The sequence below is a fragment of the Ursus arctos genome, unplaced genomic scaffold (assembly GCF_023065955.2).
Source record: "Ursus arctos isolate Adak ecotype North America unplaced genomic scaffold, UrsArc2.0 scaffold_6, whole genome shotgun sequence".
NCBI lineage: Eukaryota > Metazoa > Chordata > Mammalia > Carnivora > Ursidae > Ursus > Ursus arctos.
In genome coordinates, this window is record NW_026623078.1 from 84,028,350 (window position 1) to 84,052,499 (window position 24,150).

The following is a 24,150-nucleotide window of genomic DNA, read 5'->3' on the forward strand; positions in this document are numbered from 1 at the left end:
CAAAGCAGTCCTCCCTTCCACGTAGGAAAGTTACTAAGCTTCTGAACGATTCAGTGTGGTCTGATGTAAAGACGTGGGTTTCAATCAGGCTTTCTGTTACTTACTATGTGAACCGGGCCAAGCCACCTCAACTCTGAGTCTTAACTTCCCCACCTGTAAAATTGTAACAGCACGAGGAAGAGTGTCCTGAGGTTTAAACAAGATAATGCATGTGAACATGCCAGGCATCGTCTCTGGGCCTCGTTCGTGTATAAATACCTCTTATGTTTAGAAGGCTGTGACACAGCAACAAGTCACAGACCTAGTATTTCAGAGGCCGTGGGAAAAAGAGGAAAAGCACCATAATTATTATGGACTATGGACATACCACCTTGTAGTTTACAGAACTTTATAGTTTACAAACTGTTTTTGCATATATAAGCGAACGATGAAATTTATAACGAATCAGCTGAAAGCAAATAACATTTATCTTGTTAAATATATTTTAGAATAATTTCTAGTCACTAACTTGAAAAACCTAAAAGTGGTAAAGGAAAGGATGATGCATGATAAACAACTAAACGAAAGAATGTTATGAGGTTAAAAATTTTAAAATTGCAAAACTGAAAAAGTACCATCACATAGGGCTCAGCAGGAACAATCAAACCAAACATTTCTACTGACAGAAAAAGGTCACTACGTTGGTTTTCATGGCAGAGACAGAAAAAGAGAAAAATCTTCTACAATTTCTGATCCCATTTTATGTAATCGGAACATTTAAGAGGACCCCTGTTCATGTGGTGGCATCATCACCACATGTGGCCCTGTACTTCTGGTCATACTAAGGTGTTATGGCTTGGCTATAAAAAACAAGCCAAAAAAACCCCTAAAACACAAAAACCAACCAAACAAAAAACCAGAGTTCATGCCTTCAAAACATTTAAAATTTAGCTTCATTCACTGCCTTTCCTTGGAAATAACCGTGTTTCTGGAGCCTTTAGACACACACACACACACACACACACACACACACACACACACACACAGAGGCTCAAGCCCTGTCCCAAATGCAGGCCATCCCCCTCCCTACCACACTCACAGCCCCCTTCCTGCCAGCACTGGCCTCTTGGTTCTGAGTTCTAACTGAGCTCTAGAATATGCACATTTCCTAAAAAGTTAAGAATTAGGCTAAAAAGAAATTACTTTAGGTCCTCAGAATAATGTGCCCAGGGAAATGTGCCGTTATTCTTTAAATGTCTCAACGTTACATTTATTTTCCTAGGGCAACTTTGTTTAGATTTCAAAGATAAACTCTCCATAATTCAACGTGGAATTCAACTGTGATCTTAATGAAGATGATTGAGTACTGACACTTACTTTACAAGAAAATACGAATGAGTGCCTGGCACCTCCTCTCTCAAAGTCAGGATTCTGCTTTATTCCCCAACCAGGGATCCATCAAGAGTTGAAAACGGTCTTCGGTTATCTAGACCTTCATTCTTCCTGTTGGCAAGCGTCCATGCCCTTTGTCCAAAACCTCCACAGAAAGCATCCAAACAATTCACAGTGATGAGCTCACACGCCATCACCTGAGAGCCCAGTGACTCGTCCCTGTGAGCTCGGAGTGTTCCTGCCTTTCTTCCTTCTGCTCCCACTCCTGGAACTGCATTCCTAAGTCCTGGCCTGTCTCCACACCTTGCTCAGGCATCCATCAACTCACTTAAAAACAGTTCCTAAGTACTGATGTCCCAGTCAATAAGCAAATAGAACATGTCTTTGCTGATGATGGGGCTGTGATCTAGTGAACAAGATGGTTTCTAAAATGATCACATCCATCTAAAGACTTTCCATAACAGAAAATGGACGGTGGGCTAGAATACTCTGAGGAAGGAGTCCTGGAGTAGTCAGGGAAGGCTTCTAGGAGGTGGTGACATCTGAATCTTGTCTTGAAGACCAGGTAAGAACTTTTCAGAAACAGGGCAGTCAGACAAGTTCCACTTTCTCCACGTTCCAAGTGCTTCTTCGTCTGTACCTGAGGGAAACTCCTCTGAACTGGCACTGAAAGACAGTCTCACCTAGGGAGCAATAATGACCGAGTTCCAATCCTAGCTCCATCAATTTCAGGTGTGACACTAACAGAATGTTTATTTTCTGAATTTCCTTCCTCGGATCTGTGAAACGGGGATGAAAAAGGCCCTGTAAGGCTGTCGTAGGGCTTGAACAAGATCACATCCAAAGCACGTGAAGGTTTTAATGCCGTGAAACCATTCTGAATGCTCACTAAAGAGAGTCCTGTCACCTCCCTGGCCCTGGCCAAGCTCCTGAGTCTTAACTGTTGTGCCTGCTGCATCTCCTGGCCCCTCTCCCTGTTCCCTGTGACCTCGGCTGCTGCCCGCATTCTCTAAGCTCCTGTTCCAGGGCCTAGTGCTCTGCGTCTCCCTGTCTGCACGCTCGATCTCTCACTTCACTCAGTTACCTGCCCACATGTTACCTGCTCAGAGATACTTTTCTTGACCACAACTTTATTATTTCTTAAAAAGTTTTATTTATTTACATAATCTCTACTCCCAATGTGGGGCTCGAACTCATGATCCCAAGATCAAGAGTCGCGCACTCCACTGACTAAACCAGGCAGGTGCCCCTTGACCATAATTTTCAGTAGCCTCCCCCTTACTGCTCTCGGTTTACCTGTTTGATTTTAATCCAGTGTCTCTGGTCTGTCTCTTCCACAGACTGCCAACTCCATAAAGGAAGGGACCCGGCCTTGCTTTCACTATCTTACCCCAGCACCCAGAGCAGTGCCTGCACACAGCCAGTACACGGTACTTGCTGGCTGAATTAATGCAATGTGCAAAACGTCACAGTGGAATAACAGCCATCTTGCAGGGCTCACGAGGGGTTCAATGAGACGGAGTGTGACAGAAAAGCACGCACTTGTGGGGGGCATGCCACTGGACTGTAACCTCACCCCGGGAGCCTGGAGAAAGAGAGTGGGCTCGCTGTGGGGGAAGCAGATGCAGAGTCTGCAGGGACTGGGGCCACTGGATCTCTCCCTCAGGAGGCCAGAATCACAACCTCGTGGTGCAGGTTTCCAGACCGCTCGGTAAAGAAACAGTACTGGCTTTCTAGGTATCAACGTAACAGCTTCCGGATTAAGTGTGAGGCAAGCTCCTGGTGGGCCAGATGTTATGTTTCATAGTCTTTGTGGAAGACATAAGTACGCCACACCTGTTAGCTCCATTCACTGAGTAAGCAAGCAGCAGGCGGGATGACTAAGGGTGCATGGGACTCTGAAGCCATGGGTGCTGTTGCTAAGGATCCCCCGAACACGAAGTGCTCTCCCTCGCCTGCAGCTGTAAATGACCACAGTGACAACCACGTAAGAGACAGTGTCACCGTAAGAATGGGAAGACTGTGACACGTGACGGTGACAACAACGTCCCGGCCAACAGGGCAGCTCAAGCAAGCTCAACGACCTCTGTGAGAAGGTGGGTGGAGGAGCACAGGTCCCTGCTCTCTGAGGCTGGAAAACAGTGTGTGTGTGTGTGTCTGTGTGTGTGTGTGTGTGTGTGTGTGTGCGTGTGCGCGTGCGCGCCTCTGAGGGCTGGGCCAAGGAACCTAAACTTTGTCTAACTGTAAATTATAACCGAAAGTTACTAATGACCAGAGAGCTGCCTATTTAAATTATATACATATGATGGCAATTCAATTAACTAACATGGAGAAGGGACTGAGGTCCGACCTGTGGCTATGGGACAGCTACAGAGAAGAGTGAAGGCAGGATGGGAAAGGATGGGTGGCAGGGAGAGGTAAAACCCGGATGTTCAAAGATGATCAGCTGCTAAAAATCCTGAGGTTCAAAGCCTGAAGCAGTAAGGACACTGATCAAAGGGGTTAGGAAAACAGGAGAAGGAACAAGATGTGAAGGGTCTCTGAGGACCTCATCTGAGCGCAGAGTCCTGACGCACCTAATAGGGCACCTCTGCTCTCTGTTCAGCGTGGGGCTGGGGTGTGCACTGGCCCGCATGGGGGCGCTTCCCAGGGCTCGCTTGTGCAGCTGCTTGTGGCCTGCAGGACGATGGCATGGAGCTCTGAGAGTCACGCACAGCTGGCCCCGCTTTCACCTGTCCTACATGGCACGCTGCAGGTCATCCTGGGGCGCTGGCCATCCTCCTCTCCTCTGGACCCAGGCCTGCTCATAGACAGAATCCTTCGCCACGCTCACCACTTGAGCACAGAGTGGCTTTAGTCTCTCTAACTAGATCACAAATTCCCCGAGGGCCTGGTGTACGTCTGCCCCATCTCCTGTGCCCCAAAACCACGGCCTGAACAAGGGACGGGCCCAACACGTGCCAACGTCAAGCACCCCGTAGTGCTCCAGCACCACTGCTGGGTTAGGAGAGCACATCGGTGAAGGCAGCATGCCAGCACGACAGACTATTCTTTTAGAACGTGCTGACAACCCACCAGGCATCTGACACCGGCCAAGGGCCCAAGCTTGAGTACTCAAAACGCTCTCCAGCTCAACCTGGAGTGACCGCAGTGCTCTGACACATGCTTGTGCCACATCTCTTCACTAGAGTCTTTGCCAAGTATATAAAGATGGGCACAGACACTTCTTGAGAGAGGGCTTGTGGGGTGTTTGTGCACAATAAAAAATAAACAATTACATTTGTATGCTGGAACACTAGGAAAGAATATAGTCATCGACTAGGCAAAAGCACAAAGCTCAATTTCAGGAAAAAATAACTCAAGGGAAATCAAATGAATAGGAATTAGGTTTCTTTTGAGTCAGATTATCAGACACTGGAGTTACTAGGAAGCTGCTGTTGTAGAAACGTAGCACAGAGCTCAGACTGGACGGTAGGCATATGTATATGCATGTATGTACATGTATGTGTACACGTATGCATGTCCGTGTATTGTGTTCACGTGTGCACGCACATGCATAACTGTGTGTACGTATAAAAGACACCAAATTTGGGTCCACAGAAGATGCTTCCTGTTCCCGCTTTCTTCCATTTCCCACATTTTTCAATGGGGGAAAAAGGCACATATTTTTTGAAAACACACCAAGGAAAGCACACCATCCTCGTGACACCAGCAAAAATAATAGTGAACACACTGCTTGTGCCAGTATCTTCTCTACATCTCTCACAAGAGCAATATGCAACCACCACTTGATGTTAATTGTGAAAGACAGAAACCATTGAAAAACATTTTGCATTTCCTGAACTCAAAACAATAAATACACAAAATACATACTGTTACATTCTAAGTTGCAAAGACAAATTATGATGGCAAGTTCAAAAGTAAAAAGGTTCACTCTAAATATGATCAACGTGACAGTACAACTGAAAAATAACTCGGAATTCTATACAGTCTTGGAAGTAATCTGGAATTACATATACACGTCTCCTCTAAAGCAAATCTGTGAGCCATATTTAAACCTATTTAATCACGTTAAAATGATGGAGCTTTGGGTAGTCAAACTGCTCAGCTTTCTAAGCTATTCTAGAAAGAGCAATCACAATAAAGAGCCCACTCCTTCTATAGCACATGAACATTTATGCTCGGCAGCTCTGTCTGGGGCTTTCTGGGTGGAGCCTCTCACCTGATACGGAGACCGCGTGTGTCCGCACGCCTTGCTTCTCGCTGTTGGCCAGCCTGAAACAGAGAGGAGCAAAGCCGTGAGTGCCATGCTGACAAACAGGGTGCCACAGTCAGGACCAGGCCATTTCCCATGGAGACCGCACACCTCCGAGGGTGATTTTTAGAAGATTAAGCACTGCTGCCTGAGGCACTTAAAATAACCAGACTGCTCCACTCTTTTACAAGTCGGGAATTACAACAGGCAACTGGAGGAGCGCTGAGCTGCTCAGAGAGAGCCAGTCACGACAGCGGCTTCAGCCCTACACCACCACTCGCCACCTGGTGGGTGCGTGGGTCAGATAAAATTCTACACTGCAATGTTAGCCTGTAAGGGATTGCTCCACACTTATAAAGTAGAGGGAAAAGAAACACCTGGAGTTGAAACTGCATTCTAAAACGTAATCTGAAAAACTGGAGTGTACCTGGTCCTTCTTAAATTTAGAGCATGTAAAAAAGCAGGCAGGACATGAACACCTACTTTTATTATTTACAGACTTTAAAAAAACGTAATCTTAATGTATCTGGTTACTTGTTTCATAAAATGTCCCAACAACAGGTGTGTTTTACGTATTTACCCACATAAAATAAAAATTTGGCCAAAAGTCTTATTGACATTTAAAAAATAGAAGCGCAGTTCAGTTTTACATTTTTGGAAAGCACAAAGCACAGAGAAAGAAAAGGAACCCCAGACTCTTTAGATTTAGTGACTTTGACGTTTTCATAGAAGAAAACTCTTCCAGATATGTAAGCATGAACTATAGAACTGCGGAACAGAACATGGTTCTAGTACATAGACTTTCCACCGGGAAACACAGGACCTGAAGAGTAGATCCTTCTCGGGAATGAGGACAATTCAGTATGCAGCTGTGGAGCCTCTACGATCAGTGACCTCAGCATAAAGCCATGGGACTTTTACTGAGTTCTTTATGTATCCGAGATCTAATGATCTTTGAAGTTGAATCACAGCTGCTGTGTGACAAATCACAGGTTTCTCCTCCACTGCAGCTACGTGACTCCTGACAACTGTCTGAACCACCACGGCAGGTCGGGCCATCGGCTTCCACGCCCTGCTGCCTGCGCCGTGGGCTCTTCCTCTCCCATGCCGCGTGTCTGGGGGCTGCTGCAAATCAGCTTGCTCACCAGCCCGTGGATTTCACCAGCCAGCTCTCCGACCAACAGCCACCACAGCATCTGCTGCTCTGATTTGTGGCAATGTCACTCTTTTAAAGTTTGCTTTCTCAGTCAGTGTTTCTAGCATCTGTTTTCACTTCTAACCTACTCCTGTCTTCACCCACTTTTGTATCTGTGTTTACAATTCTGCATATTTCAATCTCAAAGTCATCTCTTATAGATTTCCTACAGTTGAAGATATTCTGGGCATTAGTTTCTGGCCTAATGTGGGACATTAATAAATATCTATTAAACATTACTGAGTTTGTGAAACACACTGCCTGAGAGCTGAAAGCAAGCTGCTTTGACCCATCCCTCCTCCACCCACCCGCACAGCTATGGTGCACCTCCCACACGCGATACTCCCCGGGCCAGGTCTATGATGCCACGTGACCCTGGCTTCCACGAGGCCCCGGGGCCACGGATAAGCAAAGAGGTAATTTTGCCAAGTGTGATAAGTCCTCCAGCAAGTAAGAAGGTGTTATGGGGAAGCACACGAGGGTGCTCTCAGGACTGGGCAATCGTGGGAGGTTTCTAGAGCCCAGAAAGAAGAGCAGGGCTAGGCAAGGCTAGGGAGGCTGGAGGACGAGTGGGGCCTGTGAGCAAAGAGCATTTACAATGGCCTGCAGGTAAAGAAAGGACCGTTTACTCCAGTAACTAAAGGAAGTTCAACAGAGCTGAAGAACAATATGAATGGTGGTGAAGCATGCCTAGAGGGGCCGGCGGGGGCCAGCGGTGGGGGGCCAGCCCGCTGGCCCAAGGATGCTAGCCTTTATCCACAGAGCAGCAGCAGCGCCTGCAGGTGTCATGAGATCTGGAGTGCTCAGCACTGGGCTGCGATGCTTACTCACCGATGTGTCCACATCTCCCAATTTTAACTTTCATTTGGTCCCCAGTCCCTCGCATGCTGGCTGACCCCAGGGAAGTTACTAAGTTCTTCTGGCATCACTGCTCAATTCTTTTTAATCTTTTAGATGAACACATCTACTATGAAATTCATGACATCAACAACTTAAAAAATGAACATAAATCACTTATGTTTACTTTTCTCACTTGTAAAATGGCCAGAATGGCACCAATTCTCAGGTTCTTACAAAGGTGAGTGCTGAGTATAAACCATCAACAGGCCTCCCTGGTACTCTCGCTGGGACAGTCCTCCAGCTGCTCAATGAACTTAAGGGGAAAGTCATTTGAAACTTTTGGTTAAACCTAAATACATAACACGATTTACAACTGATTTGACTTCTCTCTGGCAATACTTGTTTTCTTCTTCCCTAGTTGTATACACAGGAATTTGATGATTCAGGCAAATGGAAAATAAAGCAGGTGATTGCTTGACAGTTTCTAACACAACTAAGTAACAAAATGCACAAGACAGCACTTACTTTGGTATTGATGGCAAAGCCCGTTCACCTTCTGGAGAAAGAGAAAGAGAGAGAGATGAGGTCCCTCCTATTTCAAGATTATGTATAGCAATCAGAGAACAAGGGTAAGTCTTAGTCCAGAATTTAGCAATAACCCTCTAATAAGGAAGTTATTATACTGCGTATCTTAGGCTTTCGTGGTTTATTTTCAACATTTACAACACACATAAACCGACTGGAGGTGCACATTGTGTAAAAGGTACTGCCTAATCAGAACAAAGCCCTGAGGTGCTAAGTTGGTGAAAGACATCCTTCCCAGGAGACCCTGAAAGATGAAGGATCTCTTATGCTCAAAGTCAACATTCCTTTACACCAAAGGACTGGCCATGTTGTCCTCTGATAAAAATGCTCAGTAGTAGCAACACCAAAACCTGTCTAGGAAACACAAACACAGGACAACTGATCCTCGGGATGTGCGGAGGCCGAGGGACTGATGCCCCAGAGCAGCCCAGGAAGCAAGCAGGCCTGCAGCATGTGCCGGGGGGTCACCTCCCCGCCCCCCCCCCGCCCCCCGTGCCAGGGGTGGGCGCGTCGCTCCCGGCCCTGGCTCCTGCCACTCTCGCTCTCGTCACAGTGAAGCACGGGACTCCGTTTGGTGGTTGGTGGAGAGGCTCTCTCCCCACCCTCCTTCTGTCAAGCAGGAAGCACGGAGCCCCCAGTTCAATGTCTTCTATCTGTATAAATCTAACAGGCACCTAACTAATCTTCTCTCCTACTCCATCCCTGAGCTAAGTTACTACCAGGATAATCTTCCCCCCAATACACACTCATCAAGTCATTCCCTTGCTTAAACTTGTAGTGTCTCCATTGGCTTTTTTTTTTAAGATTTTATTTTTAAGTAATGTCTACACTCAATGTGGGACTTGAACTCGTAACCCTGAGATTAAGAGTCGCATGCTCTACTGACTGGAGCCAGAGAGGCGACCCTCTGGATGGCTCTTAAGCTGAAATTTAAGTACATCTGCTTAACCCACAAAGCACACAACACCACCCTATCTCCATCTTCGGGGTGTCCGCCCACCTACCACCCATCTCTGTGATGCCCTCCCAGGCAGCGCATTAGTGTCCACAGTGCAGTCACAATTGCTGTCTACAGTTCTGCTCCTTGCACTTGCCCTAGAACGCAGCCCCAAGAGCTCTCCGCCCCCAGAAGTTACCTTTGTCCTGTCTCCCCAGTCTTATTCTCTACTGTTCCCTGGTCCCGGGTGACTGCATATTTCCCTGAACACATCATGCTGCCTCCACACGCTCCAGTCCTTGAAAGATGCTCTTCCTTCTGGTAGAAATACCGTTCCTCAATTTCTCAAAGCTCAATCCAGTGGGGGACGGGCTAGATGGGTGATGGGTATTAAGGGGGGGGCACTTGTGATGAGCACTAGGTATTGTATGTAAGTGATGGATCACTGAATGCTACTCCAGAAACCAATATTGCACTGTATGTTAACGAACTAGAATTTAAAAATAAATAAATAATCTAATACTCTTTAAAAAAAAAAAAGCTCCATTCAAGCCCAATCTGAGCTCCAGGGAGCCCGTCTGCAGCACCTCAGCTGGTTCTGGTCTGGATGGCGTGCTGTGCTTCTGCCTCATTCCAGGGCACGTCCATGTACCAGAGCACCTGAAGGTCGGACTTAACCTGCACGCAGGTGTCTCTAACACTCAGCACAGCACCCTGCGCTCAAAAGGTTCTCAGACCACCACTTGGTAAATGAAGGACTGAATCAGCCTTGGACCCCACGTGAGTGACTCTTTCTGAACAATTGTTTATGTACCTACAAAACAGAAACCGGACTGTCTGGTTTGCAGGGACAGTGGTGAGGCATGAGTAGCGCGGAATGTAGACAACCACCGTGTGGTACCCAGTACACTGCCACAGTTCCATCCGCACTGCCTCACTCTGACTTTCTGACGTCCACATTTCAAGCAAAATAACCATGTGACACCACGAAGGCCAAGTGTGGAGTTACGAGAAAATCCTATCATTAGTTGACCACCCATGAATGCTCCAATTACACCCACCACTGTCCATTAGTAATGGCCTTGCCCGTGACCCATCAGTGTGGCCACTAGCTGTCTGCACTCTTTGTTGCGGTGTCTCCTTCCTTGGAGAGAAAAAGAGACCAGTTCATAAACACTTGGTTAATAGACTTCCTAAGCAGCTGGGCAGGAGCAGGAAGAAGGCTGTAAATGAGCTGATTAACAACGGAAGGACCTTGAGGGTACACTTTCAGGAAGCAAGTTACAGATCACGGAGTAAAACGGCACCACACACTAGTAGCAGCAGTGTTATAAAAACCCAGTACTCACCAACTAAAATGCCTGGTTCTGGGTGTTAATTTTTAACATTCCTTTAAATTTATAAGCTGAATGCCTAACGTATGACTTCCTGTGTCATTCCCAATGTAGATATCTTATTCCGCGGAATAAATCCTTTAGGAATAAGGGTGTATCTCTGTATTAATCTTTGTATTTGACTTTTAATTTTTGAATAAAAGTTTTTATCTGTTTTTTAAATTAAACAATGCAGATTCCCTGTAACAAATCTGAATCATAAAGGCGCATACTGTAGAAAGGAGTGGAAATGCCGAAGGTTCCTCCCCCGCTTCGACACATCTCCACCTCCCTGGGAGTACTCCCGGTCCACAGTCGGTCACTTAGCTCCCCAGATTTCCAGGCTCCTCTTACACTGGCGAACACACACACACACACACACACACACACACACACACACACACACACACAGATGTTTGGCTACATTTATGTGTGTGCGCACGCGCACATGTAGGCTTTTAGCACGAAAACAGCGCCCTCTCATGGTTTTTCACAGGTGCGGAGTATCTATGAGGTAGGGATTGCTTCCCACCGTGTGGCCACTTAGGCTGTTTCTGGTCTTGAGCTACTAGAAACACTGCAGAGTGAACATCCCGTGTCTGTCTGATTCTGCAAGAGGATTTCTCGGAGGTGGACAACGGGCGGGGTGCCACCGCTACACGGGCCTCCAACAACTTACACGGACACCAACCAAGCATGAGAGCACATCTTCCAAGCCCTGCCAAGGATGAAATGGAAGATGAGTCACATCACCAAGCTAAAACCAGAAAACGCATCTGTCACTGCTGGTGTCCAATGCTTACTGCACATCTGCGGGTCCACTCCTCTACAAGGAGCCTATTTTCATACTGGCTTGTCTTAATGAGCTGGAAGAACACACGAGAAAGAGATTGTAATTCTTTGTTGTCTGTGTCACAGATGTTTTCCCTCCTGTATCTCAGCTTTAAAAAATGTTTCTTTTACTAACAGAAGTGCTTTCATGTTTACATAACCAACCCTGTCAATTCTGTTCTTGCTACACTCTGGGTCGTGACATCTTAGAAGCACACATCCCCTCCCTCCCAGGTACAGGCTTATCATCATCCCGCATACAGGAAATCTTCTGAGGAATGAGGAAATTATGACCCTGTGTTAATTTGCATCATTCTTTCCTCTGAGGAGAATTTTACTAAAATTGAAAAACTGCCACTGAGCTTTCTTGTGGGTGAGGCATAGGCTAGCTAACGCCCTACAGTAAGGGCCAAGGTCTTTTAGCAACTCTGATGGAACTCGGTTCAGGATATCTTGCTTGTGGCTCTAATTATGTTTTCCACCCACACTTTGTACGTGCAGAGTAATTGTGGTGAATCACAGAACTAACCAAGTGCGTCTGAGCACGCTCACAGCTCACAAGTCTGACCTACAGATCACTTAGGACTGTGTCTCTGTTGTGCACGTCAACATGGACACGGCTGCTCACCATTAAACAGTTTACAGTCTAGAGGAGACACATGGGTGCACAGAGAAGCGTTATTAAAAGCATGCTGCCAGGAAAATGGGGCACTGGATTGCAGAAACATGTTCTAAATTTATTAGAAATTTCAAAAAAATCTAAATTAAAAAATGCTCATGTGCTCTTGTCCACATATATTTTTTACTATAATCCATTAAAAATGTTTGATTTAAAGTATTATTTCCATTAGGCAGTACATCTCAACTTTAGGTATCCATTATAAAATAGTTGTGTAATAAATGAACATGCGAGGATTGAGACTAAGGTAAATTATCGAGTCTAGTATCACATTCTGTAAGGACAACGTAAAATTGCTAAGAGCCAGCGCCCTACTAGGATTTTATGAGAAGCGTTTTCACTTGTGCTCTTGTCATATGCATGAAGAACTTAATGCATCTCAGTTCACAAGATGTGATATCAAAATGTTTATCCCTAAGGAGAAAAAAAAGCCAATTAAAAACCAACACAGGAAGGTGTTGAGTTTCAAACACGGAATGGCTGGCTTATTTAATGCTTAATGTCTGAATGTTATTTTTGTGTGTGTACAAACTGATAAAGAACATTTGGTAAATTAGGGTAAAATTTTTAAAATTATTTACTAAAAAGGAGACAGGCAATATGTCACATTGAACACTGTCACAAAATACTATCTTCATGGAAAGGAATTTTCCCAAAACATTTAAATAATATTTGCAAGGTACGTTACCTCTGCTTAAACCACAAAATGAAAAATCAAGAGTTTATGTCTGTACGAGTTTTAACAGAGCAGGCTTTTAGAACTTTCTAAAAGCAACTTCATTTCTATATTTCATACAAAGAAAACTACTATAAATCTAAATATACACTCTATTAGAAAAAAAATTAATAGGTTTTACTGGTGTGATCACAGTATCATAAAGATTTTTACTAGATGAGTCGTCTCCCAGGATCCACACACGTACTGGCCTTCTGGCTGTGGCTTTAGCTGTTGTATTCAGAGCACATCATGACACTAACTTTTACACAAAGGTTCCAATGATTCCTCTGCTTCACACTGCCCCCCACCCCGACTGCTCCCTCCAACCGCTCTGTCAGCACAGGGCACTGGTGGCTGGCAGGCCGGGCTTTCTGCAGGGTCTTTACCAGGAGTTCAGGACGTCATCGTCTACTTTCCTATCTCCTCTCCGGGCCACGTACCTGGACACACAGCACTCGGCCCCTCAGCACTACTTTTCTGTGATGGTCCTGGTCACGGAGGCGAGGGCTGCAAGGGAACCTGTGTCTACCTGCCACAGAGGTGGCTGCTTTGTGGGCCCCCCTGTGGACCCACCTACCACACCATAAAGCAGGTGTCATTCTTTACAGATGAGGACGGTCAGAGTCCAGGTTCTCATAGGATGTCAGGATCGCACTGCAGCTAGCAGCAGCCACGGAAACAACGCTAACATTTATGGCCAATGCATCTGCCAGACACAGTTCCAAGCCTTCCACATTAATGAAGTCATTCATCCTCCCGAAACCAAAGATAGGTGCCACTCATTGTGTGTTATAGAGAACCGAGGCACAGAAAGGTCAAGCAATTTACAGATGGCAGCACAGAGGACTTGCGATTTGAACATACAAATGGATACATTGCTAAAGCCCAGATTTTTCCTGCTACCACTACGCTATTATCCTGCTGGAACATTCTGTGACTATTTCAGAAATCCAAACCTTCTGAAACAACCCTTCTTACTGCCTTGCAAGAACCTCACATCACTTCTGAAGTGATAACAGCCTTGTTTCTAGGACAATTATTCATTTTAATCATGGATTTTACAGCAAGCCTTAGAACTAATATTGTTCTTTGCTCTAAGCTTTTGAGATCTATAAGAAAAAACAGAAAGATACTTTATTTCACATGAGTTACAAAGGAGACCTGAAAAAAAATATAACAATCCAGAACATAATCCCAAAAATTTATCTACAAACACTGACAGCAGCCTAGAAAGCACTCGTGTGTTGCCCGAACCCAGCAGCCTGAACACCAACACTGGTTCCCCAAAGCTCTTCTATTCAAACCCGGCTCACAGGCTGCACATTGCCCCACTTCTCCGGAAAACCAAGAATACAGATATACTGGGCTGAATTAGTCGTTTGGCCTGCAGAGTCATCTAAAAGAAGAAGCAGAGGCTATTGGGGTGAGCGCGCCTAACAGCTCCCAGTGGGACTGCTCAAGCAGAAGCAGGACCTCACCTTTCTGGGGTCTGATGATAAAAGACTGTGTGGCCCCGTTCACCAGCCGGCAGTACCCATCTATCAAGTCAGCCATATTCTCGGCGATGGTTAGGGACGGCGCTGTCACTGTCAGAGGCTAAAAGGGGAAAAGACCAAGAGAGAGGCGTTATTGTTCTTTGCAATCATCAAAGGGGCAGCTGCGCTATGACATCAGATCTCTAGATACACTTGGAAACAGAGAAGAGTGACAGCGACACAGATTTGTCATAAGGTTGGCGTGAAAAAGGAAGTTTGATATTTAAGGACGTTATTCCTAGAATATGTGACAGAAGGCGACCCAGACAAAAACAGAAAAATCACTTAAACTGAGATTCATTTTCTAGAACTAAAGGAGGCAAAAAAAAAATATTTCCCTTCAGAGTGGCCCCTCTGGCACATCTAATTAAGGGAAGAATTTAAAGAATCAGTATATTTCAAGTATGGCCTATTTTAGAAATTAAACATAGAGTAAATTTTTATCAATTATCCATCATAATTTTTCTAGCATTAAAGAAAGTTACTAAAAATCTCATTATTTTTAGCATGCACAGCACATTTTGCCTAAGAGGTCAGAAATCACTTTTTTCACCATCAAATCTGCAAATTTGATAAACTGCCTAAAGATTTATCATTAAAGATTATCTGGGAGATGATCAGAGGTGTATTTTCCTTCCAGACACAGGGATGCCCTAACCCGAGCAGTATTCCTCACTCTCCTGGTCCAAGAACACCACACCTGCCCTGCGCTGACCTACATGTTCCGGGGGACGGGGCGGGGGCGGAGTTCTGACAGTGGTGATGCTGAGCGAGACTGTTACGGAGATGCTGTCGGGAAATTTTAACTGGCAATAGTTTCCATATTTTAGGGTTTCATTTATTCACCTCTGAGAATCAAATGGACTTCCTAGAGCCTCAGAAATGTCACCACTCCCAAGGCAGAAAGAACAAGTGAGGAGCGTGGCAGATAAACCCCATCTGAGAAAAGGCTGCCGCCAGCAAAGCGCCCTGTGCACCGCGTGGAGCAGACGACAGGGGTCCTGTGTGCTGCAAGCACAGCCGCCCGGGCCAGCAGGCCTTCCGACTGCTCCACACGTGAGCGTTCTCTGCCTGTCTCTCAGAGAGGGCCACCTGATGCAGTACTGGCCAGATGATGCCCTATCCTGACTGGGCCACGCTGCATGCGGATTAAAAACGTGGGCTCTGGGAGGCGCTCGGCTTCCTCAGCTGTACAATGGGGACAAAGTATCTCAAAGAACTTCTTTCGCTGGGTTCTGAGGATGACCGTGTCCCTCCTGGCTCCCGTGCTAAGCGTCAGAGCAGCGGGCGACCCTCCGGCAGGAGCTGCAGCAGCGGAGGTACGGCTAGCAGGGGACCCGGCCCAGGGACCGCCACGCGCAGCACTCTGGGAAATGACGCCGCTCACGGGAGGTACCTGTGTGTTCGCAGTAGTTCACAAGATCTTCAACCGTCAACAAGAATGCTCCTGACCGACTTTACCATCTGTCACCTGCTCTACTCTTGGGGGCACGTACTCATTACTACTGGAAACAGAACCTCACCACAGATGAGAAAGTGGGATTCCGACGACCCACGACAACGGCATCCTTACCTCGGGGGCGCCGGCGATTTTCAGCTGCAGCATCCCCTTCCTGTCCTTGTCTTCGCTGTTCGAATACTGAATGGTCTGCACTTGATTGAAGTCGGCCAGATGTGTGGGCTTGGGAGAGAAGAAGCAACCACTTGGGACCCCAGATAAAGCCTCCTGTCAGGTACTGCGTGACTCTCTCGCGGTGCCCACCCCATCCCACTCTCCCGAGGACCTCCTGCTGATGACTGCGTCTGGGGGAGAGGCTGCTGGTCCATCAGCCCGCAGGGGGGTTTCTCCTCCTTAGGAGCAGTCCTGGAACCGCCAGGTGAGGAATGTGCCTGATGGCCAAGCAGGAGCACTCCACCTGTCAGGGCTGGACGGGTGAGTCACAGGTCCCAGAGAAGGAAGGAAGCAGAATAAAGTCCTGGACTTGACTCACTCACTGGCCTTGGGGGGAACCACATGTGAAACCTGCTCCCGTTCCCATGGAGAGAGGGGCGCGTGTGCACTCCCAGTGCACCCTGAACTAAAGCAAGTCTCTGAGTGTAACGGGGCTAGGGAGTTGGCAGGTGTCCAAAGGACCCTTCCCAAAAAGACATGCCAAGGGAGACTTCATTTCTCCAACTAGAATCAACTCTTTTCTTCTTATGAAGACAAAAAAAAAAAAAGCCCATTTGTCCCTTATCCTTCTAGCATTTCATGACAATGATCACTTCGCTGTGATGATTCCTACACATTTATTCACAACAATTACCCCGATTATAGCCTCTTTCTCTTACAATGTCATGAGGATTGGCCTCTCCTACCAAGGGTTCCACTCAGCCCAGATTCTGCCACTGGGACGGAGCTGGAATTACGGTTCAGAAAGTGACTCGTAGGGGCGCCTGGGTGGCTCAGTTGGTGAAGCGTCTGCCTTCCACTCAGGTCACAATCCTGGGGTCCTGGGATCGAGCCTCGTGTAGGGCTCCCTGCTTGGCGGGGAGTTTGCTTCTCCCTCTGTCCCTCCCCCCGGCTTGAGCTCATGCACTCTCTCTCTCAAATAAATAAAATCTTAAAAAAAAAAAAAAGCAAGCAAGCAAGCAAGCAAGCAAGCAAGCTTCCCTTCACATCAGCACATTTTTATAGCTTTGCTTTCAGGCACAGGTGTGCTCCGTGAGGCCTTCAGACGGGAGCCCAGAGGCAGCCCTCCACTTTCCCATTCTAAGACGTCCAAGCTGCAGGCAGCACAGCCCCTTGCCCACTCTCCTCTCTCCACCTCTGTGCCGTCTGCCCACGTGGTGCTCCCTCCTACCTCTCTGTCTTCCACAGTTCCTTTGGCTTCTCCTCTATTCCATCTCTAAATGATCGAGGGCCACAGGACTCTGTACTGGGTCCCATCCTTCTCCTGAGCTGTGGTGGCCCAGCAAATACCATCCAGCCCCATCGTGCAAGTACCGTCTCCAGCCCTGAACTGGGACATATACCCAACCACCTACATGACTCTCTGTGGGCTTGGGACGTCGGGGACAGACTGTGCACAGCACAGTCACAGGATCTGCCTTTAACACCTGCTCCTCCTCCAAGCCTCCCCAGTGCAGCAAGAGGCATCACCAGCCAGTCAACCCTGTTCCTGAGCCAAAAAACGGAGGCATTATCACCGGCTCCTCTCTTTCCTCTCCCACACCCAGCCCAGCTCCACACCCGGAGTCTGTGCGTTTTCCTTCCACCCAGCCAGCTACCACTGCAGCGCAATCACCATTGGTACCCTGTTAAGCATCAACCCTGCAGCTATTTCCCTCGATCTGTGCCTGTCCTACCTGGAAGCCAGGGAGGTACTTTACAGTGTAAGTCAGGTCTGACAGCCCCCTGCTTCAACAGGTACGATGCCAGCAAAAGGAAGCAAACACCCACCCGGTCTGTCCTCTGCCTGCCTCTTGGACCTAATTTCTCATCATGAGCTTGTCTTGATCGGAAGCACTCTAGTCTTTCCGGGGCAGAATCATGCCCCAGAGGGTTGTTTTTGGTTGGCTGAATAATGAGAGAGATAAATGGCGACCAGGGCTGTGAGACGTGATATAACACACAGGAAATTCCCTCACAACGAAAACTGTCCTATGTCCTGAATGGCTTTCAAGTGTCCTGGTGTGTATTCATGTTGGTAAGAAATCTGATTCTAGAACCCAGGTCTTTTTTAAAATACAAAGTATGCTCTGCACTGAATTTTCCAGGAACACAACTTCTGTATAATTTAGGGAATACTGACTTTGCTATCTTTGGAATGCTATGATGAGTTGCTCACCATTTTGGAAAATGACATTAGGGAGGGCAATGCTTGTTTGGTATTTGAGCTGCTGACCCCATGCACACACGTCTGTAACAAAGGACATGGGGCTCCTTCTACCAGACCAGGAATCAAATGTTATTAAGCTGGTGATGCATGAAATAAGGGACATCTCAACCAGTCTCATTAAATGATTATATTAAAATATTCCTCTTATCGCCATCTTATAATCCAAAGTACCATGAGAAATTTAAGTCATGGATATTATTATATTCTTCTTCTTCTTCTTCTTTTAAGCTACTGTGTTTCTGCCTCATTCTGACAGGACCCCAAGGTCAGTCGCATAACTTCCCCTTGTCACTTTTCTATACTACTTGTAAGGGAGGACTTCCGGGGGCCCTCTCTCAGATGAACATGCTCAGTACCCAGCTCTGACTCTCCTGTAACGTCCGCCTGTCTCTGTGCTGTGTATGGACATACTGAAATAAACTTACGGAATTCTATGTGCAAAGCATATTCTGTGATTTTATTTCAAGTTAGCAAAGGCTCTTAAAAAATATCTGCTAAAAGAAGACAGGGTTGGGAGGGGCCAACACTGACCACCACTGTAAATGGGACACCAGACACTCTCACACCACCCTACTGCAGCCCTCTCTCATGACTAGATTATTTCTGTTGCTTATCTTCTTTCTTATAGTCGTTCTCACAAACAGACTAAAAGCGCCATGAGGGTGGCCTAGTGGTGGGCACCCATCCTGTCTACCACTTCTCGCAAGCAAGGAGGGCCGTGCCTGGTACCTGGGGGAGTGAATGAATGACTCTGAGAACTTATGAGGAGCTGGGCTCTGTTCTAGGTACCAGGAATACAGCAGTGAACAAGGATGACGTAAATCCAGACATAAACAATCCCACAAGGGAGCATATAATCACAACTGTGATAAGGACCACAACAAAGCAACTGAGGATACTGTCTAAAACTATATCTACTTTGGGGAGGGGCAGGAGGAAATGATGAGGCCTCAGAACAAGTCTCACTGAGAACGAAGAGTGGGCCTTGGGCCCCATGAAGCCAGCCATATGGATTTCACTCTGCGCTGGGCCCTGGCTTCCGGCTCACCGCCCAGCACCAAGCAGCTACACAAATACACATGCAAACTTGCCAATGCAACACTCCAGACAAGGCACAAAAGTAGTCCTCATGGGCCCAAAGAGAGGGAAAGTGTGCGCAGAGGCGCCTGCAGAGCTGTGCTGTCTGGTACAGTAGCAGGAAGCCACGTGTAGCTACGGAGCACCTGGTGGTTCGTGGCTGGTCCAAACTGAGGTATGATGGAAATGCAGAATGCATGCAATTTCAAAGACTCACTATAATAAAAGCAATATAAAATATCTCCATAACTTTTATATGGATGATACCTTGAAATGATGCTATCTTGGATATACTGGGATACATAAGATATATTATTAAAATTCATTTTTACCTTTTAAAATGTGGTTACTAGAACATTGAAAAGTCCGTAGGCAGCTTGCATCATACTTGTACTGAGCAGTGCTGGAGAATAAGACGACCCAGCAATCAGGTGAAGTAGATAAGGACTCAGAAGTACCAAGTGGGCCCCGCTGCATGAGGGTCACCATCCCCCCTGGCGGAGGCTGGGCGGGTGCCGCGGTGCCGGCAGGGGCGGAAGAGAGAATGGGAGGAACCCAGGCAGTGCACTTAGATCAGCTCGGCTTGGAGCAGCCATGCGTCACCAGGTGCTCAATGGCCACGTGCCAAGCACTTTTGCAATAAAGGAGAGAGGAAACGTGGGCTGGGTTTGAGGGACAACATTTTTAGGATGACATTTTTCTATGCTAAAGGGAATGGCCCAGTAGATTGGAAGCATCTACTGGTGCAGGAAAGACAGCAGAAGAGACATGGGGGTCGCTACACAGCCAGGGGTGGTCTTACCAGAAGCATGACGTTCACCCATGGAAGGCGCAGGACGGGAGGGCGGGAGTGGCAGGCAGAAATGCAAGCAGGACGGATTTTATAGGGACTTCCGGAGCTCCACCCTGACCGCCACCATCCTAGTTTCCGTCTACTTTATACAACCAGCAACTTTTTCAGAGGACAGAGATCCTCATAGTCTCAGAGAAAAATAGACATTTTTTCCTAGAACACTGATAAAAATCAACCATATCTTTGCCTATAAAGAAGACCGGAACACATTCACAACAATTAACATGTAAAAAACCTGTTCTCTGCTCTTTGGCCAGTAACATTAGAAATGATAACAGTGAGACCCAAACCCGCAGAGCTACTCGAAATTTAACATCCTCCTAAATAATGCTATGATGAAAGAAATAAAACTTCAAGCTGTACAGAAATACAGCAAAAGGAGAACACCATCTACCAACACTGATAAGACATTAAAAGTTGAATGGCCTCCAAAGTAAATGAGAATATACTGGAAAGAAACACCCAAAGGGAACAATAGGAGAAAGGCTAAAAACAAGCAAACAAGATTGGGAAAGGGGGTCTGCCAAGATCAATGCCGACACGAAGGAAAAGGAACAGCAACGCTGTGACCCTGATTTCTGAGCTTGCCTATGAAGGGCCGCTACAACAGACAAGCCGTCCGCACGTCTGTGAGAGCCAAACCCCCAAAGACGCGTGGGGGCGTGACACCAGGTGCAAGACTGAAGTCACCAGAAAGATGACGAGAGAACCCCGAAATACAGCTCCATGGTGACAACCTGAAAACGCGGGAGGCAGAGGACACGCTTACAGAACGCGAGTTACCACAGGCGACAAGAAGTGAACACCCTGAGCAGCGGTACAGCTGTGGGAAGGGCGGGAGGGGCGCTGGCACGCCTGTCGCTGAGGGGCAGCAGGGGCCACGCAGACCCAGGCTACCTCACCTGAAAAACATGCAATTCCCATTCTGGCTTCAAATATCTCAGGACGTAAAATCATAAAAAGACCCTAATTCACCTGATGAAATAAATCATTATACCTTTTAATATCCCTTAATGTCCTTATAAAGTCAATACAAAAAACAAAAGTCCAGATTGTGCTCACTTCGGCAGTTCATATACTAAAAAGAAAAGACAAGATTTTTTTGTGCTGCATGGAGCAGATGCAGAAAGATACAACTGGACAGGGTCCCCGAACAGAAGACCCCGAGGTGCACCGCAGGCGGTAAAAGATTACATGACTGATGCACCTTGCTGACAACAGCAATGACGTAACAGTGGTGACCCCCAAATTGCTACGTGAGTCCTTTGTGTGAGGCCATGACTGAGCTCATTATTTAATTATCTTCCCAACCCCATTAGGTGGTTGAAATTATTACGGCCATTTTACCAGCAAGGAAACACAAGCCAACTGTGGAGGGACGGGCCCAAAGTCAAAGGCCAGCACGGAGCATGAATCAAGGTGGAAACCGTGGCCACGTCCTCCAGAGCCTGTCGCTCTTGACCACGGTCAGGGCTCTACCTGTGACCTCACCTGAGGACCCTAGGTGGATTCCAGGTGGGTTAAAGACGCACATGTGAAAAGGACAGAGACAACATTGCAAGAAAATATAGGACACCGCAAATGAAACCTAAAGGCTATGACCACAACAACCTGTAAGTGGTGAAAATAGATAACACCACACTGTCCTGAAGAGGCCAGTCCAAAGGCTGCTCTTACCATCAGCGTAGAAAAGCTCCCACTGGGCCACACTCTTGTCAACATTTGGTATTCCGTCTCCTTCTCATTTTAGCCATCCCAGCAGACATGCAGTAGCACCACAGTGCGCGTATCTGGTGACTCCAAGGCCCAACACCTTCTCGTTTATCTCTAGACTATTTGGATATCCTCTTGGGTCGTCTGCCCTTTACTTAATGATCTACTGCCAGTCTTTATCCTGGCGTAGGAGTCTATTGTCAAAAATACTAATGCAAATATCTGGCTTGCCTTTCTACCATCTTTTGATTTCAATGTACTCTAATTTATCAGAATTGTCTTTCAGAGTTAGCACGTTGTAAGTCCTGTGTAAGGAATCTCTGCCTACCCCAAATTTACAGAGTTATTCCCCTATGTTCTCCTCTACGACTTTTACCATTTGTCTTTCACATGTAGCTCAATACTCCATCCGGAATGGGTTTTGTTACGAATGTGTGACGGGGTCAGAAACCCTGCTTTTTCTCTGTGAATGCCCAGCTGACCCCGCAGCATTTACTAAAGAGTTCATCAATGATACAGAACTCAGGACAGCGGCCCCTCTCAGGGTGGGGGCTAGAGACTGGGAAGGGGCAGGATTCATCTTTGTCTGCAATAAGGTCCAGTGTGAGGAGTGTCAGTGCAAGGCAGTCCCGAGACGTCACCAAAGCACACTTACGTTGCAGCCCTTGTCCGTGAGGTAACTGATTCCTTCTTCTGGGCCAATTGCCAGTTCCACCGAAATAATCCAGCTTGACTTTTGAAGGGTAAAACAGGTAATAACAAAGGTCCCAGAAGAAAAAAGAAATATTTTAGATGAAAACATGGACACATTAAAGGACCAAGGTGGGGGTGGAGGCGGGGTGGGGGGGCTGGCTTAGCTTGCGATTCATCTATCCAACCAAGCACTACGAAGTACCTGTAACTTCACCGATCCAGGATCTGGTGGGTCTGAAGCTAATGGTTTCTTTGGAAAGATTATTTGAACAGGTAAACTAGCCCAGAGAGAACAGTTAATCAATGGATCACTGGGCTGGAATAAACAAATCTAATTATCAACACAGGCATGCTTTTAAAAAAGGATGAGTTCATCCTCACACTGATATATTTTCTTTTTCCATTTTCCCCCACTGTAAAATGACAAGTATTTTCATGTTGTTAAAAATGTGACCAATCAAATTTCAATCGGAAATTTAGACATACATGGATAAGAAAAAGCAAGAGAAATGAAACCCAGTCCACCTTTCCCATGTCCCCATACTTACACCCAGAGCACACTTGAAGCATTCTTTATCAAATCTGTACACCGGGGAGAGGATCTCAAAGAACTTCAAAATACTTTCTTCTCTATTAAGGTTGGCAAACTGTCTAAATGTCTGTTGGATCAGCTTTCTTAGTGTTTTGGCCTGCATAATAAAATCACAAAAATCATTTTAGAGTCAACAACACACAGCAACAACAGCAAACGTCAAAGAAGCTATCTTTCCCTCCCACCACTCGCCCCCACGTATGTTCACATTACTATGAAATGCCACTATTTGTCAAAGCCTATTTCCTTTTTAAGTACCTGTAATAAAATGCACATAGTATAACACATAGCATCCTAACCCTTTTTAAGTACATAGTTCAGTGATTCCAAGCTTTACTTCTTAAATAAAAATTTATAAGGCAGTAAATTGCTTATTAGAACATGTGGTAAAAAGGTATTAAAAAATACATACTATCTAAAAAATTAAACATAAAAAATAAAATAAAAAACACATACGGTCTATGCACATGATGGGGAGCTGGCAAAAACTTAGATATGAAGGCACTCACATATCCTACTGGTAGGAGGGCAAGTCGATACAACCTTTTTGAAGGGCAATTTGGCAGCACAAATAAAAATAGTTTAAAGAAAGTACAATTCTGAAACCAGAGATTAAATTCCAAGACATTCGTCTTTAGAAATGATTAAAGAACTCACAAGGACTGAGCAACAAGGAGGTGCAGTGCAGAACTATTTATAGTAGCAGCTGGGTTACACGCATCGTAACGTGTCTGCCCACATCGCACGCAGCCCTCAAGACTGTTGTGTGGAACTAATTTACTGACGTGGAAATCCTGATCATGGTGTTCAGTGAAAGAATCTGGTGAAACAATCTGTACGTGCAGTACAGATGCCTTTAAAACGAGAGCACCGTTGACGGGACTCACACAGGTACATGTGAGCACAGGGGTACACACGTATCCACACACAGAGAAGGAGACGGAACAACTATGCCCTTCTTCTGTGTAGTGGGATCCCAGGTGATCTTCCAGACCTTTTTTGCACGTTTGGGTGTTCTCCCG

The 24,150-nt window shown here is 46.4% G+C and overlaps 1 protein-coding gene across 13 annotated transcripts in view; it reads right to left on the minus strand.

Annotated features, from left to right (window-relative positions):
* Positions 1-24,150, minus strand: part of PTK2 (protein tyrosine kinase 2) — a 262,938-nt gene that overhangs the window by 85,962 nt on the left and 152,826 nt on the right. For all 13 annotated transcript variants that reach the window (XM_048212414.2, XM_057308018.1, XM_057308017.1 and 10 more), the window contains 6 exons: positions 23,085-23,225; positions 22,499-22,576; positions 15,893-16,000; positions 14,263-14,380; positions 8,187-8,217; positions 5,594-5,646 (listed from right to left, as the gene is read on the minus strand). In XM_048212414.2, the coding sequence (XP_048068371.1) occupies positions 5,594-5,646; positions 8,187-8,217; positions 14,263-14,380; positions 15,893-16,000; positions 22,499-22,576; positions 23,085-23,225 (529 nt within the window). The remainder of the gene's footprint in view (positions 1-5,593; positions 5,647-8,186; positions 8,218-14,262; positions 14,381-15,892; positions 16,001-22,498; positions 22,577-23,084; positions 23,226-24,150) is intronic.